This window comes from Gavialis gangeticus, unplaced genomic scaffold (genome assembly GCF_001723915.1).
Source record: "Gavialis gangeticus isolate Ggan-Ray unplaced genomic scaffold, GavGan_comp1, whole genome shotgun sequence".
NCBI lineage: Eukaryota > Metazoa > Chordata > Crocodylia > Gavialidae > Gavialis > Gavialis gangeticus.
The window spans coordinates 41,695,355-41,708,901 of NW_017728998.1; the positions used below are offsets into that span (position 1 = coordinate 41,695,355).

General features: G+C 41.6%; 1 protein-coding gene across 1 annotated transcript in view; it reads right to left on the minus strand.

Moving 5' to 3' along the window:
- Positions 1-13,243, minus strand: part of HSF4 (heat shock transcription factor 4) — a 37,678-nt gene extending 24,435 nt beyond the window's left edge. The window contains 4 exon segments of the mRNA XM_019505771.1: positions 1,289-1,413; positions 1,906-2,033; positions 4,346-4,454; positions 12,440-13,243. Of these exon segments, the coding sequence (XP_019361316.1) occupies positions 1,289-1,413; positions 1,906-2,033; positions 4,346-4,454; positions 12,440-12,562 (485 nt within the window). The 5' untranslated portion in view covers positions 12,563-13,243.
- Positions 13,244-13,547: the final 304 nt, after the last annotated feature.

Below are 13,547 nucleotides of genomic sequence, written 5' to 3' on the forward strand. Positions count from 1 at the left end.
GGTCATAAAAGGCAATCAGGTTGGTCAGGCAGGACCTGCCTTTGATGAACCCATGCTGATTGCCCCTGAGCATGATCTCCCCTGCTGCCCCCCACAGATGTGCTCCTTGATGATTCTCTCCAAGATCTTCCCAAGCACTGAGATGAGGCTTACAGGCCTATAGTTACTTGGGTCCTCCTTCCTCCCCTTCTTGAAAATTTGGACCACATTAGCCAGTTTCCAATCCCCTGGCACCTGGCCAGATGACCATGAATGTTCATACAGTTGGGCCAAGGGCTCCGTGATGACCCCTGCCAGTTCCCTCAACACCCTTGGGTGGAAGGCATCTGGACCTGCAGATTTAAAAATGTCTAGCCCTTCCAGAAGATCCCTAACTACATCTATGCTAACATTTCATATTTGATTTCACATTTCAAATTCAAATTTGAAATGTGAATGAATGTGAACATCAGTCCTGATGATCCTCTTCCACTAGAACAGATCCATTGACATCACCAGAATTACTCCTAATTTACAATAGTAGTAAGGTCATGTTCACTCAACAAATTTTTGGATTTGTTGGATGGGTAAAATTTTCAACAAATTTTTGCTGACAAAACTACATTGGTTACGAGCATGAAGAAGAGAGATCTTTTGCTGGTATAGTTTACATCAGTGGTTTTCAACCCTTTTAGACTCAAGGCAGCCCTTGGAAAATTCTTAGAAAGCCTTACAGGAAGGCCAGAGTATACTTGATGGAATAAGAATCACAAAGGAACTGAGCTGTGCATCCAAAATTACAGAGTCCATCAAATCTTTAAGCCTTTGGAAAATTCCAGATCTTGCCTTTCACTTACTTTTGACTATGCAAAAGTAAGAAACCAATCTTGTGTTGCGAAGAACTCAGGAAGACTGCAACAGATCAGAATGTTTTTGATGTTATGGAATTCCTATTTGAATTTATGGTTTATCACGTGAATAACATAAGATCTTTTGGTTTATATTGTGAATCTTTCCACCTTGGTTGAGAATCACTGGCTTAACCATACTGCAAAAAGGTCCTAAAAAGTTATGATCCAGGTGCATCCAGGATCTGAGCATGGCCCCGAGATAATTATCACTGGACAGCATAGATCTGTTCTAAAACCAAAAACCTTCACTGGCCATGGCAGGAATGTCAATGTGTTTGCAAGATAAAGCTTTTGGAGGTGTGAGGCTCATTTTTTTAAGTACTCACCAAGGTTTACAAGGAAACCAATGTCAAGGAAACCAATGTTATGAAGGAACCATGTGAATAGGATTAACTCACTGCTTCATATCCTGCACTTGACATTCCATGTTCTCCTGTTGACTTCTCAGGATCTGGACCTCATACAACAATCTGCTGAGATCCTCTTGGCGCATCTTAGTTTCCTCACTTTTTACAACTGAGACCTGAGAAGAAAACATAAGACAGACATCAACAACATATGCACAGAGAGGTAAAAGCTTTGCAAGGGCTTCTAAACAGGACTCACATCTACAGCTAGGTTATTCAGTTGTAATAAATTAAAACAGTGGACACATTTTTAGGAGTATGAAGTGGCCTGTGGAACTGTGCTTAGGCAAATTGAATGAAAAGATAAGAGTGAAAACCATGAAAAATAAGAAGAGAAGAATCTAAGAGGAGTAGAGGAAATCCCATCAGCGGGCATGTTTTAAATACAATTTGACAGAAAGGATCAGTGCAGCACTAGCCTTGTGAAAATTAACTAGATGATTTAAAAAACCTTCTATTTCTCTAAGATTAAAGATTATAGTAAATGAGGTCTGCTAATGGCACAACCCTTGAAAGAAACTCCTTTCTACCACCTTGTGAGGACAGTAAGCCATCAGATGCACAACAACCCCCTAGAAGAGGAGGTGCAGCTGAAACTCAGTTCCTACCTTCCTTTTGATGTGTTCCAAGAGGTGTTCATGACCTTGTAGGAAATAAAGGTGCTGGAACTCTGTGTCATCACGTTCAGGCTTGACAAGGCCACCCTGCTCAATATTTACCACTTTCCTGAAGCCATCTAAATATAAACAGAACTGGTGAAAAACAGATAGATAGGACCAAACAGGAAGGAAAAAGGATCTCAGTGTGTAAATTAGTGCTCTGACCCCTATGTGTGTCCCCCCCCACACACACACACACTTACCCACTGATTCTTAAATGCAGTTGATATCCCTTCACTTCTGCCCGAGGGCTATCTTAGATTTTGTCAATATGCTGTGAAGAGCAAACCCTACATTGGTTACATAACATCCCAATAGTTCCTATCAAGCCTAATTTGTCTTGGCAAACATGACTTAAACCTCAGGATGGAAACAGTTTATGGCAGGGAAATCTCTACAGCCAGTTTAATCTGATGGAGGCCCTTATCCACTACAAATTTGCCCATGATCACTCATCTGTTCTACGTGGGTTACTGAACAGCTATCAGAGAAGAACAGCTTTGAAGCAGGGCTGACCTAGCCTGGCTATGAACTGCTGGACTTGAAGTGAAAGGCCCATGATCAGTTGCCCATTTTTACTTTCTAAATCTTTTAAGAAAAATTAAAATGTAATCAAAGACAAAATTCATCTCCAGACAGACAGTCAAACCCATGTGCTAAGCAGCACCATTCCCCCATGTGAGTTCTCCAAGCAGGTCTTAAATAAAGCATAGGCAGTGTGCTGGCCTTCTGCACAGGGTGAATGTTATCCTTTAAAAGCATTCATTTGGGGTATATTGTTATCCAAGAGATACTTTAGTGGAACAGATCATGTGTTCTGTAATCATTCAAGGCTTTTTTAGGAATGAGTCATGTGAAATGTTCAGTTGCTGTGGGTTTTTCAATACCAACATCAATACCTCCCCAATAATTAAGAAAGGATAGAATGTTATTTTAATTGAAGTTAATAAGAAATGCTAAATCAACACTAAATCTAGTTTTCTAAGCCCAGGAGCAATTTAATATTATCAAAGCCTTAAAAAAACAGTTCTTATAAAATAGCCTTGCTGATTTCTACTCTAAAAAGAGTTTGGGAGAGATTTTCAAAGGCACAAATCAGTATTATATGCCAATGACTTTCAGTGAGTGTTGGGCACCTAAATGGCCTCTGGGCCTTCTAAAAGCTGTCCTTTGGAGACTTTTCTGCACTTACCTGTACAACTAGATGGGTTTTTAAAACTAGATCTGAGATCCTTTGAGAGTGGCTTAACATACAAACTATGCCATTACATACTTACAATTCACAAAGAAAGGTGTACTGAGCACCTGGTCAATGGTCAATAAAAACTGATTTCTCAACAGAGATGACGTTCTAAGAAAAACTGATGGAAAATGGTCCTCAGTAGTGCCATGTCCCAAGCACCGGTGACAGCTGTTTCTTAAGATGCACTAATGGTAGAGGATCTGTCTCATACAAGTTTCAGTAAATTTCCATACAGAAAAATTTCCATATAGCAAGATTCATAAAAATAATGACTAAATTTATGTAATCAGATTTACTAAGCATAAGCAGAAGACTATGGAATGAAACTTCCTTAGCTTATAATATGTTATTTTAAATAACCTTTACGCATTCCTGTAAATATAGTACTAGGAAATCTCCTCTTTGTCTTCTGAAAACAAACCTTTCATGATCTATGCATTCCCCAGAACCTTTCAACCAGACTGCAGCCTTCTATTCTAATTGCTTATCCATATGGCACAAACTGTTCTCTTTACAAGGGAAGTTCTTCATTTTAGACACATAACTTCATTTTAGAAGCATACACCTGGCATCATCTTACTCATAGAATTAGAAGCTTATAGAATTATAAGCACTATACTTATAGAATTATAAACTTTTTGCAGCATAAATGCTACTTGCTACCATGAAAGGTAAGGCAAAAATATCAATGCAAAAGCAATCAACTTCTTTTATTATTTGTATATCACATGTTTTGAAGACCATGCTTGGGATTTGGCTTTTATATCTAAACTTATTTATTTTTATGTATATAATTTTATTCCTGTGGTTCCCACCAGACAAGTGATGTCTGCATGGCAGCACACTCTAGGACGGTGGCTTTCAACTTTCTTAGGCTCAAAACACCCTTTGTTAGACTCAAGGCACTGCTCAGAAAATGCCAGCTTAGTTTTTACTCATTTTTTTGACTATGGAAAAATAATAGAGAAATTCTTCTGTTGCAAAAAACTCAGAAAGTCCACAGCAGGTCAAAACGTTTTTAACATTATGGATTCCTATTTGAAATCTCTGGGTTTATCTTGTGAACCATGTGTGTACACCCAACAGTGCTAACACTACAGCATCCTGGCTGTGAAACACTGCTCTTTGAGCTAGAATTGTACTTACACATGTTCAGCTGTCGGACAAAACTGGCCATATTGTTGTGTTTGAAATATTTAGGCAGCACCTCTTTGGCAAACCGTCCTTGATCGAAAACATGGAAGCTGGTTCCATTCTATAGAAAAAAGAAAAGAAAATGATAGCGTGAAGTAATTCAGGAATCTCCACAAATGTCTTGAAGCCAAATTAATTTTGTGTTCGGGCCATAGCTGCCAAACCATAAAAACATCACCAGATGCAATGATGGCAATACCTAGATGGGTAGGCAGAACACAAGACTTCCACTTTGAGGCTAAGGTTTCCTTGGCTATTGTGACCTTATTGCTTTTCCATACAGCCATGAGTACTGCAGGGCAACACAAGAACTATGTGCATGTACAAACCAGAGGAGAAATCAGAGCATTCTAAAGAATAACATTTTACCTGCTCCTCAACAGGACTGATGGCTCTTCATGGGGACTGTGAACCTAACACAGGTCAAAAGGAAATCCAGAAGTGCTACAACAATGGAAGAGAGATATGCAGGCAAAGATGCATGTGTGAGTAAACAGAATACAGGGACCCAAGGCTTTTAGCCACAGGAGCCAAATAACTTGCAAGCAGTTCTAGCACTGGATAAGGAAATGGGACAGGGCACAAGGACCTCCAATAAACTGAATTGTCTATCATTTGGTAGGTGTGCTGCTCACCCGGTGCCACTCACTTGCACATTCTCAATGAATTTCATAACATTTGGTGCTTTCTTAAAACCTCAGGTCTTGGAGCCACATGACTATGGAGATCAAGACTTTTATTTCTGTAAACTAGTACCAGTAATTTCTTAGCTTTTCATGGTTGTGACAAAGTGCTTGAAAATGTCACTTGGGTGTCAGCTAAAGATTCACAAACTAGAAGACAAAATAAAGAACCTGAGAGAGCTATACACATGCTTTTTAAAACATTATGACTTGGAGGGGCTTGGCTAATGATTTCTGAATGCTAGGGGTTGCCAATGCTCCATGCCCTGGCCCAAGGGCATCTCCAGACTCCCAGTGTTTCCAGACCTGTGGAAAGGAAGCCTACAGCAGTACATATTACAGTGAAACTTTGCTGTAACTCCACCAACCCAGAACCTTTACTGCATACTTTTGAACATCAGTTCCTAGCACCTGCCTGTTTACTATTTACACATACACGGAAGATGCAACAACTCCACTAGCTCTGCAGGCAACACCTACATAACTACCAAAAGCTACTCAAGCCTGTTCAGGGGTAGGATCTGTGATTCTTTCCACTAATTGCTAAACTTGGGGAACGTAACATAGGGTGGAAACCAACATTGTCTAACGTCTCACTTGTGCTGCCATAATATTTTTTAGGGCAGTACAAATGCAAATAGACATCATTACCCTTTTTTATGCTACATGGAAGGAAAATCAGTGGTGCAACAAAAGGTGGCAATATAGACTCTGCTGCTTTATTGTGATGGACATCTATTACCTCTGTGGCATTTTCCTCACTCAGTTAAATTCATGCCCCAGGTCTGGCTGAATGAAGAATGTCAGGAAATCACATTGCCCCTTGTCCTCCACCATCAAGGGTGGTGCAAAGGGTGGCATGCATTTCACCCAGTGATCCAAATCAGCTGTACCATGACACGTTTCAGCACAGTTGACTTGCTTAATTCAGCTACATGTACTTCTAGGCAGTGTCAGAAAGAAAGGCTGTGTGAGTGGGTCATTCCTCAGGTGAGTGATGGTTTTAGGAAGACTGAATGAGTCATGTGGCCCAAAACAGTCTTCACCCGGTGGCTGCAAATATATTTATGTTGCCATAATTGCACTAATTGCTTAATTGCTTTGATTGTGATGGTACCATCTCTGCTGCAATCCTGAAGTCACCACTGAGAAACAAGCTTCATGCACCTGCTCTTGCACCACAAGCATCACAGGCTGGAAAAATGCTCTGTGATAATTGTTAGAGCAGTGCTGAGCACAACCACCATGTCTCTGAGTGAAATCCCTAGGGTGTGCCCAGGCATGCTCCAAAAAGCAACCACTCAGCATCTTTCCAGCAAGTGCAGCAGGAGCATGTGGGCAGGGCCTGCTTTTCAGCACTGGTCTCAGGATGGCCACAGAGACAATAGTGACTTTTTTTTTTTTTGTAAAAATATATTTCTCTCTCTATATATAGTGATATATATCTAACTGATCCTGTTATAGAAAAAAAAAAACCCTGCTCCTGCGCACCCGTACAAAGGCCCGCTGGCCACCTGTACCCATTACAATGTCTGCAAACCGCACACAAAACACACAAAATACACCCAGTTCTTTCTGGTCTCTCCAACCAGCCCTCCTTTCATGTCTACTCGTGCCCTGTTTCTGGGGTCAGGTATTCAGCTCAGCTGGTCTCTTTGTCATTGTCATTCCAGCTTCCACTGGAGGACCCGCTGCTGCTGCTGTTGTCGCTGTCCTCCGTTCCACTTGTCTCGTCCTCTTCTCCGCTGCCGTCGCTCTCCTCTTTCCTTGGCAGGGGTTGTATGGTTCTGTGCCATGTGTCCCTGTGCCAGATGGTGTTCGCTGAGTCTTCTCCATCCTCTGCTACCAATTTCTGATGGTAGGTCCAGAGTTCGCTCAGCACCATCTTCACACAGCCCACTACCTCTACATCTGTTTGTCTGTAGAGGAGCTGGCTCCTGGCCTTCCACACGGTGCTCCTGACACAGGATGCAAACTGGTCAGATTGGAGCGAGGGGCTCCCCTGGTTTTTGGTGAGGTGCCTGTACAGCGCAGCCTTGCTGGTTAGCCAGCTGACGCCAGTCACTGCTTCACAAAGCTGCTATACCCTCTTCCATACCTCCTTGGTGCAGATGCAGAGACACAGGAGGTGTTCTATTGTCTTGGTGGCCCCGTGGCAGTTGGGCCACAGGCAGCTGGGTCTCCCCAACTGCCCCTCTCTGCATCTCCGGGCCCTTACCGGAAGAGCTCGGTCAGCTATAAGCCAATTTAGGTCCCTGTGATCTTTGTGCAGTTCCTTGCGGTGGATGCACTCCCACATGGCTTGGCATCCACCTCCTGGGAGCAGGTCCATGGGTGACATGGTGTCTCTTTTCCTCACCATCTCTTGGATTTTCTTGTGGCTTTCCATGGTTGCTGGGCCCACATTCTGCAGGCCGTACAATAGTGACATACACTTTGTATCTGCTATCACTGTAGCTGCTGCACATGGACTGAAAACCTGCCTGAGAACCTGGTGGTCATCCCATACTGACCACTGTCCTGCCATGGCTACACTGCTAGTAGTACCTGAGCCAATCATTTTAAAGCCAGCTCTTTTGTACCTACATGAGCTGTAGTCACAGAAGTGCACGCACCCTTGGACAAAACCAAAGAGCTGGTATGTGACAGAGAAAGCAGAACATAATCTCCCTTCTGTTGTTTGAGAGAACACAAATAACTTCTGGCACTGAGCAATGTTGGTGGAAGAGTGGAGTTCATGTCCTGATAACAATTACAGTATATAGCTAACAAGCCCTAAACTGCTGTGATAAGCCTACACCCTTCCTGTGCACTAAGCTTTCTGGCCCAGTCTGAAAGTAGCTAGCACCCCATTAATCATCAATGGGAATAATTCAAAACAGTAACACAGGGTACCTCCTTGCAGAGCCTGAAGTTAGGCTGTTTTTGAAGTCGCCAGTGGCAGCCACAGTGACAGGGGCAGATTCTTAGAGTGCAAACTGTTGTAGCTTCATTAAAGTCAACAGAATAATGATGAGCTCACTGACACCTGCAAAGGATCTGCTTCTTGCTGTCCATGGGCATCTAGTCCATTTGATCTGCTTCCTGTTGTCTGTCAATCTCTGTCTCTCTTTTTCATCAGAGCCCCTTGTTTGAGGATACTGGAAAGATTCTGTAAAGGTTTTTAGGGTAAATAGGTCTTGAACAAGGTTCTTTTCTTCCCACTTGAGCGGAAAAGATAGGAGTCCTTTTTTGTAGTGAAGTTATTGGCAGGTTCTGTTAACCCCTCCTTCCCTGGATGGGGGGAAATTTCCAAGGTCTCTATTTTGTTTGTCTACCTAGCACATATTCCCACCTTTTGCTCAGCACTACATTTTTGACTTGTCTGATCACTTATTGACAGAATCATTGCAAGTATGAGCTCACATGACATTGGGAAGCTGGGAGAAAGAGATTGTGAGGGGGTATGCAAGTCTCCTGCAGAAATATTACACTGATTGATGAACTATAAACACCATCACTCTCTAATGAAGGGACAGTGCTAATTCTGCTGCAGGAGTAGCTTTCCACAACTGTTGCTTAATGAGCCATGCAAATTCTAATTGGCATGGTTTACCATCCAGGGATTTGCAATTTGCATTTCAATAGGGCACAAAGGTCAGTGGGTGATGTTGGCTATGCAACTGTTTTGTGTTGTCAAGATTGATGGCATCCAAGTAATGCAAGATGGGGGTATTTCCATATCTTTGCTGGGTTTCCAAACTCCATGTGAAATGCTTTCCTAGGTCAATCTCTTAATGACTAACCATAACAAATGTTGGCTGGAGGTACTCAGGATACTGTTCACTAAAACCTTAGATAAATAAAATCCAGCCCTATGTTATTAAGGGGCAGAAGAAATTGAGATTCATTTATAACTAGACCAATGTACTATCGTTTAGAAGAACCAGCTATCTTAAAACTATGGAAACATGAATTAATGCACATGCATTTTTTCAGGAATATTTTTGGATTCATTTAAATCTTATGCTGCAGTGATCAGAGGGGTGTCTGTCAGATTCTGGAAGAAAGGAAACCCAAGGATTTCAGGCTAGTTTTCAAAGTTTGTGTGGAATATTTACCAAAAATTATGAATTCAAGAGAGATTACCATGGCTTTGCCAGTAGTGTCAGGCTGCAGACCTGCATCTCTGATAGTGTTCCACTTCTGACTCATCCCACGATATTTGTTTAGGAGTCTGTAAAGTAGATTTTACCTGAACCTTTACTCCAGCCAGGGCAAATATATTTTTTCCTTATTTCTTCAAGCTTCCAAATTCTAGTTGATATCAGAGAAACAAACACAAAAACAATGGAGAAACCTGTTCCCCACTCCCCAGCAGCTTTTTTCATAAACTCCCCCCCACCCGCCCCCAACTTCTTTTCTTTTGGTTTTTGGTTTTGCAAATGAAAGAAGTCCAGATAGTTCTGATCCATAGCTGAGGTCTTCAGCAGCCTTTATGATCATTCAGTTTTGTAAACAACTGTAATATCCTTAATATTTGTAGTACAGCCCTTTTCTTCCAAGCTTTTTCCTTTGCCTCAGAATGGAAATGGAGATGGAGAAATGGTATTGCCTACTGTGATTCACTGAACCTTTTCCAGTGAATCAGTGGCAGATGTATAGCTCTTTCCTTCTCTGGCACTATGCACAAACTCATTAGTCCTCACAATGGCCCTCTGAGGTGGATTAAGATCTTGTGCCAGTTCCACAGGTGGGGATTCTGAGGTACAGAAAGGTTAAATGACTTTTTCATGGGCATACCAGGCTGTCTCTCAGCTATGAACAGACTTGTGTTGGAGACACATTTCTTCTCCAAGCTCTTTACACTACACTTGTGAGTGCCACATGGTTCACCCTCTAATACTGAAGAGACTGCAGGATTTTGTTTGGAGTCATAACTGGCACCTCCAAACTTCACACTTTTTGTTTAGTTCTGCTTTGATTATACTGCAAGATAATATTGAGACACCAGTGACATCCATACAAGGTAGCTGGGGAAAGCTAAAAGCATAGAACCCATAATCCTCCATGGTGCTGAGTTCAGCATCACCATTCATGTTGTCATGTGGGTTATATTTTTTGCAACCGACGATATTTTTAGTGGAGGAGATTATTATTTTGTAGAAGTTAGTTTTGGACCTTTTCCTCTTCATACAGGCACCGTATGGGCTCAGCTGGGTCCTAGAATAGCCATGTTTACTGAATATACACAAAAAGATTAGGCAAGGCAGCATACTATTGCTCTCCCTAGTTTCTGGCACCTTCTAAAGCACAGAACATAGTCAGCACCACTGGATGACTCACAAACTATTTAAAAGGATACTACTGTATTTCTAGATGCAATATATTGCTATTGAAGAATGCACATAAGCAAACCCTACTACTCCTGTCATTTTTATTATGAGTCCCTTGCTGCTGTTGCTGATCTCTACATCTGAAGGGGCTTGACTTCTTCTCTGCCCACTTTGGAGTTAACTCATAATTCAAGCTGATCCAATGCTGTATGCTCATAAACATTTGATCAAATTCTGACTAAGTGTCTGATTCAATGGATTTGTTCCACTGTTAATCCACTACTAGCAAACATTTTCACAAATGGTTTTTTGGTTCAGACAAATGTTTGGGGAATGTCTGTTCTTTTTATGAAAGCAAGGACATTAGTTTATGGAAAAGTGTGTTTGGCATTTTTCATCCTCATTTCCCCAACCATCCAGTTAAGAAGCATAAGAAATACCGTGTGACTTGAGTCATATGTCTGGAACAACAGATTGCAAGCTCTGAAAAGGAACAATTCACTTATAATCCTGTATGCTAAACATTATTCAGATATAAACATCTCAGTCAACACTTAGGAAGTATTAGAAGGATTGGTTAACCTAATTAAAAGCTGAAATTTAGATTTACTTTATTCATGCCACTGGGTGCGCTCTGTTCAAAATGCTCCTTACAGCTCTAGCCCTAGACATGGTTGTGTTACTACAGATTCCTCAGGTAGATGTCAAAGTAGGATACAGTGGGGGCTTAGCTACATAAGGCAGCCAGGAAAGCTAAAGCAACCAAAGAAAGATGTGGAGTCAATGTACCTTAGTTGAAGGACATTAAACCACCTCCACAGGCAATCCTGTTACAGTTTAAAGGCACATTAGTATGTTCGCTAAAGCAAACTCAGGCTGCTGTATGAATGAAAGGATCCACACAGAACTTTAAAAGCCCTTAATTAAGGCACATTGATTTCATTTCATTAATTCACCTTAACTTTTCTGAGTTCCTCTCTCTAGATACAGCTTGATTATGCTATAAAGAAGTGTGGAGAAATAAAAAATAATAGTTGACCAAATGCAAGAAAATCTAGCAAATTACAAACTTGAAAGGGAAAAGGGATTATTTTTAGAAAATATAATCCTCCCTGTTCTGGAAGTTCTCTCTGCATTTGCACTATATGCAAACCCAGTGATTCAATAAAGGGCCTGGGGAAGACCTGTAATACCAGCTCCACATGGCATTTCATAAATCAAACAACAGTGTGTCTAGCATATCATCCCATGCATTCTGAATGGAAACAGCACTGAATAATACCTACATACATGACAAAAAAGCTAGACCAAAATACATTAAAAAAAGACAAAACCAAATGTTTATTATAGATAAAGTTTTTTTGGAAAGCAAGTTTACAAACACATCACATTTGGTAATTCACTGCTGAAGGTATTAATGCTATTATTTGCAGCAACTATTAATCAAGTCAGGTGTGCAGTGAGGTTTCAAAATGATACATGAAAAGTAAGCACATTAGTCCTCTGATTGCACATAGCATTTTAAAGCCCAAAATGAAAAACAATAAGAAATCATTGTAAACCCTCTCCCCCCAAAAACTACAACAAATAAAACCCAAGAAAATCAAAAAACCTAAACTAACAATACATATATGTCACTTGGATCACTGCAGGAACTAGTTCAAGTGTCTAGGGTCCCCCAGTGTGACTAGTGACTTTAGGTGCTAACTGCAGACTCCTGCAAGTGAATAGTTAAAGATCTGGGGATTAGATACCCTTCAAAGTACTTCAAAGAGACATACCCAGAAACAATGCATAACTCCACAGTTAGTGCCTTGGAGTATCTTGATCTCTCTAGCTTACAAAAATATACCATTACATAGATCCATAAAGTCTCTCTAAAGAACTACAGTCTTTTTCAGTAAATCAACTAGTGCTTGCAAGGTGCTCTGCAAATGTAAAGTGCTAGATGAACACTGTGGAATGGTCTGTCTTTTCAGTGTCTTGGAGATGTTTGTGCCCTGCTGTTCCATGTAATGTAACTAACAAGCTGTATTAGCTGTACTTACAGTACTCCAGCAGATGAGATGGTTTGTTTCAGGATCTTCCACCAGTGTCCACAGTTTAGTTAGGAATGCTGGCACGTTACTGGAATATCCATCCATTGTCAGGGAATTAGCTGAATCTTGCATAGTTTTTTAAGTCTTTGGTTACACAAACTCCATATCTTTTAATGCACCCGTCTCTCTGTGTGCGTGTTAGAGGGACAAAGAGCCCTTGAGCTTTATCCAGGTCAGGTTGAGAACAGGCCCCCCGTGAATCACATCAGCAGCACGGCTCACACACTTAAAAACTCAACACAATGCATGCCATGGCATCACCAGCCACAGAGAACAATGCCCAAAATGAAAATGCACTGCAGTGGATCTCACAGGGCTGTGAATAAACATGCAGTGTCATGCAAAGAGAACACGTGCTTTACGCCTTCAGCTGGGAAGGTAGCAAATTATAGGAATGAACTAGGAAAACACCTGCTGGTCTACTTACAGGATGCTAGGAAGCACAGAGACCAGATTGTGAAGGCGCTGAATTTAAACATCATTTCACTGCTTACTTGTCCTAAGCACAAGCAACCACAGATAGGCAAAATCAGGACTGGTTTTAAAGACTGCAAAACTACTTTGGTCTGGATGTGGATCTCATCATACCTGCACTCAGAGAAATTCAGATAAATAGCTTTAGACCTGGAAGAAGTATGGGATGATGAAAATAGACATTTGAGAAACATTGAGTGATCGTCATAGGCGACTCCATTCTGAGAGGTACAGAGGGTCCCATCTGTCGCCAGGACCCCTCGACACATGAGGTCTACTGCCTGCCCAGAGCAAAGATTTAGGATGTGACAGGGGTGATCCAGGCCATTACCTGGCCCACTGATTACTACTCCATGGTCCTTATCCATGTGGGCACTAATGATGCAGCCAGGAAAAGCCCTGATCACCTGATGATGGACTACCACGCTCTGGGGGGCATGCTGAAGGAGATAGGGGCACAGGTGGTATTCTCTTCTGTCCTACCAGTGAGCGGACATGGAAGACGACACGAGACCTGCATCAGAGAGGTCAACTTGAGGCTTCGGAAATGGTGTCCTGAGGCGGGCTTCTGCTTCTTAGACAA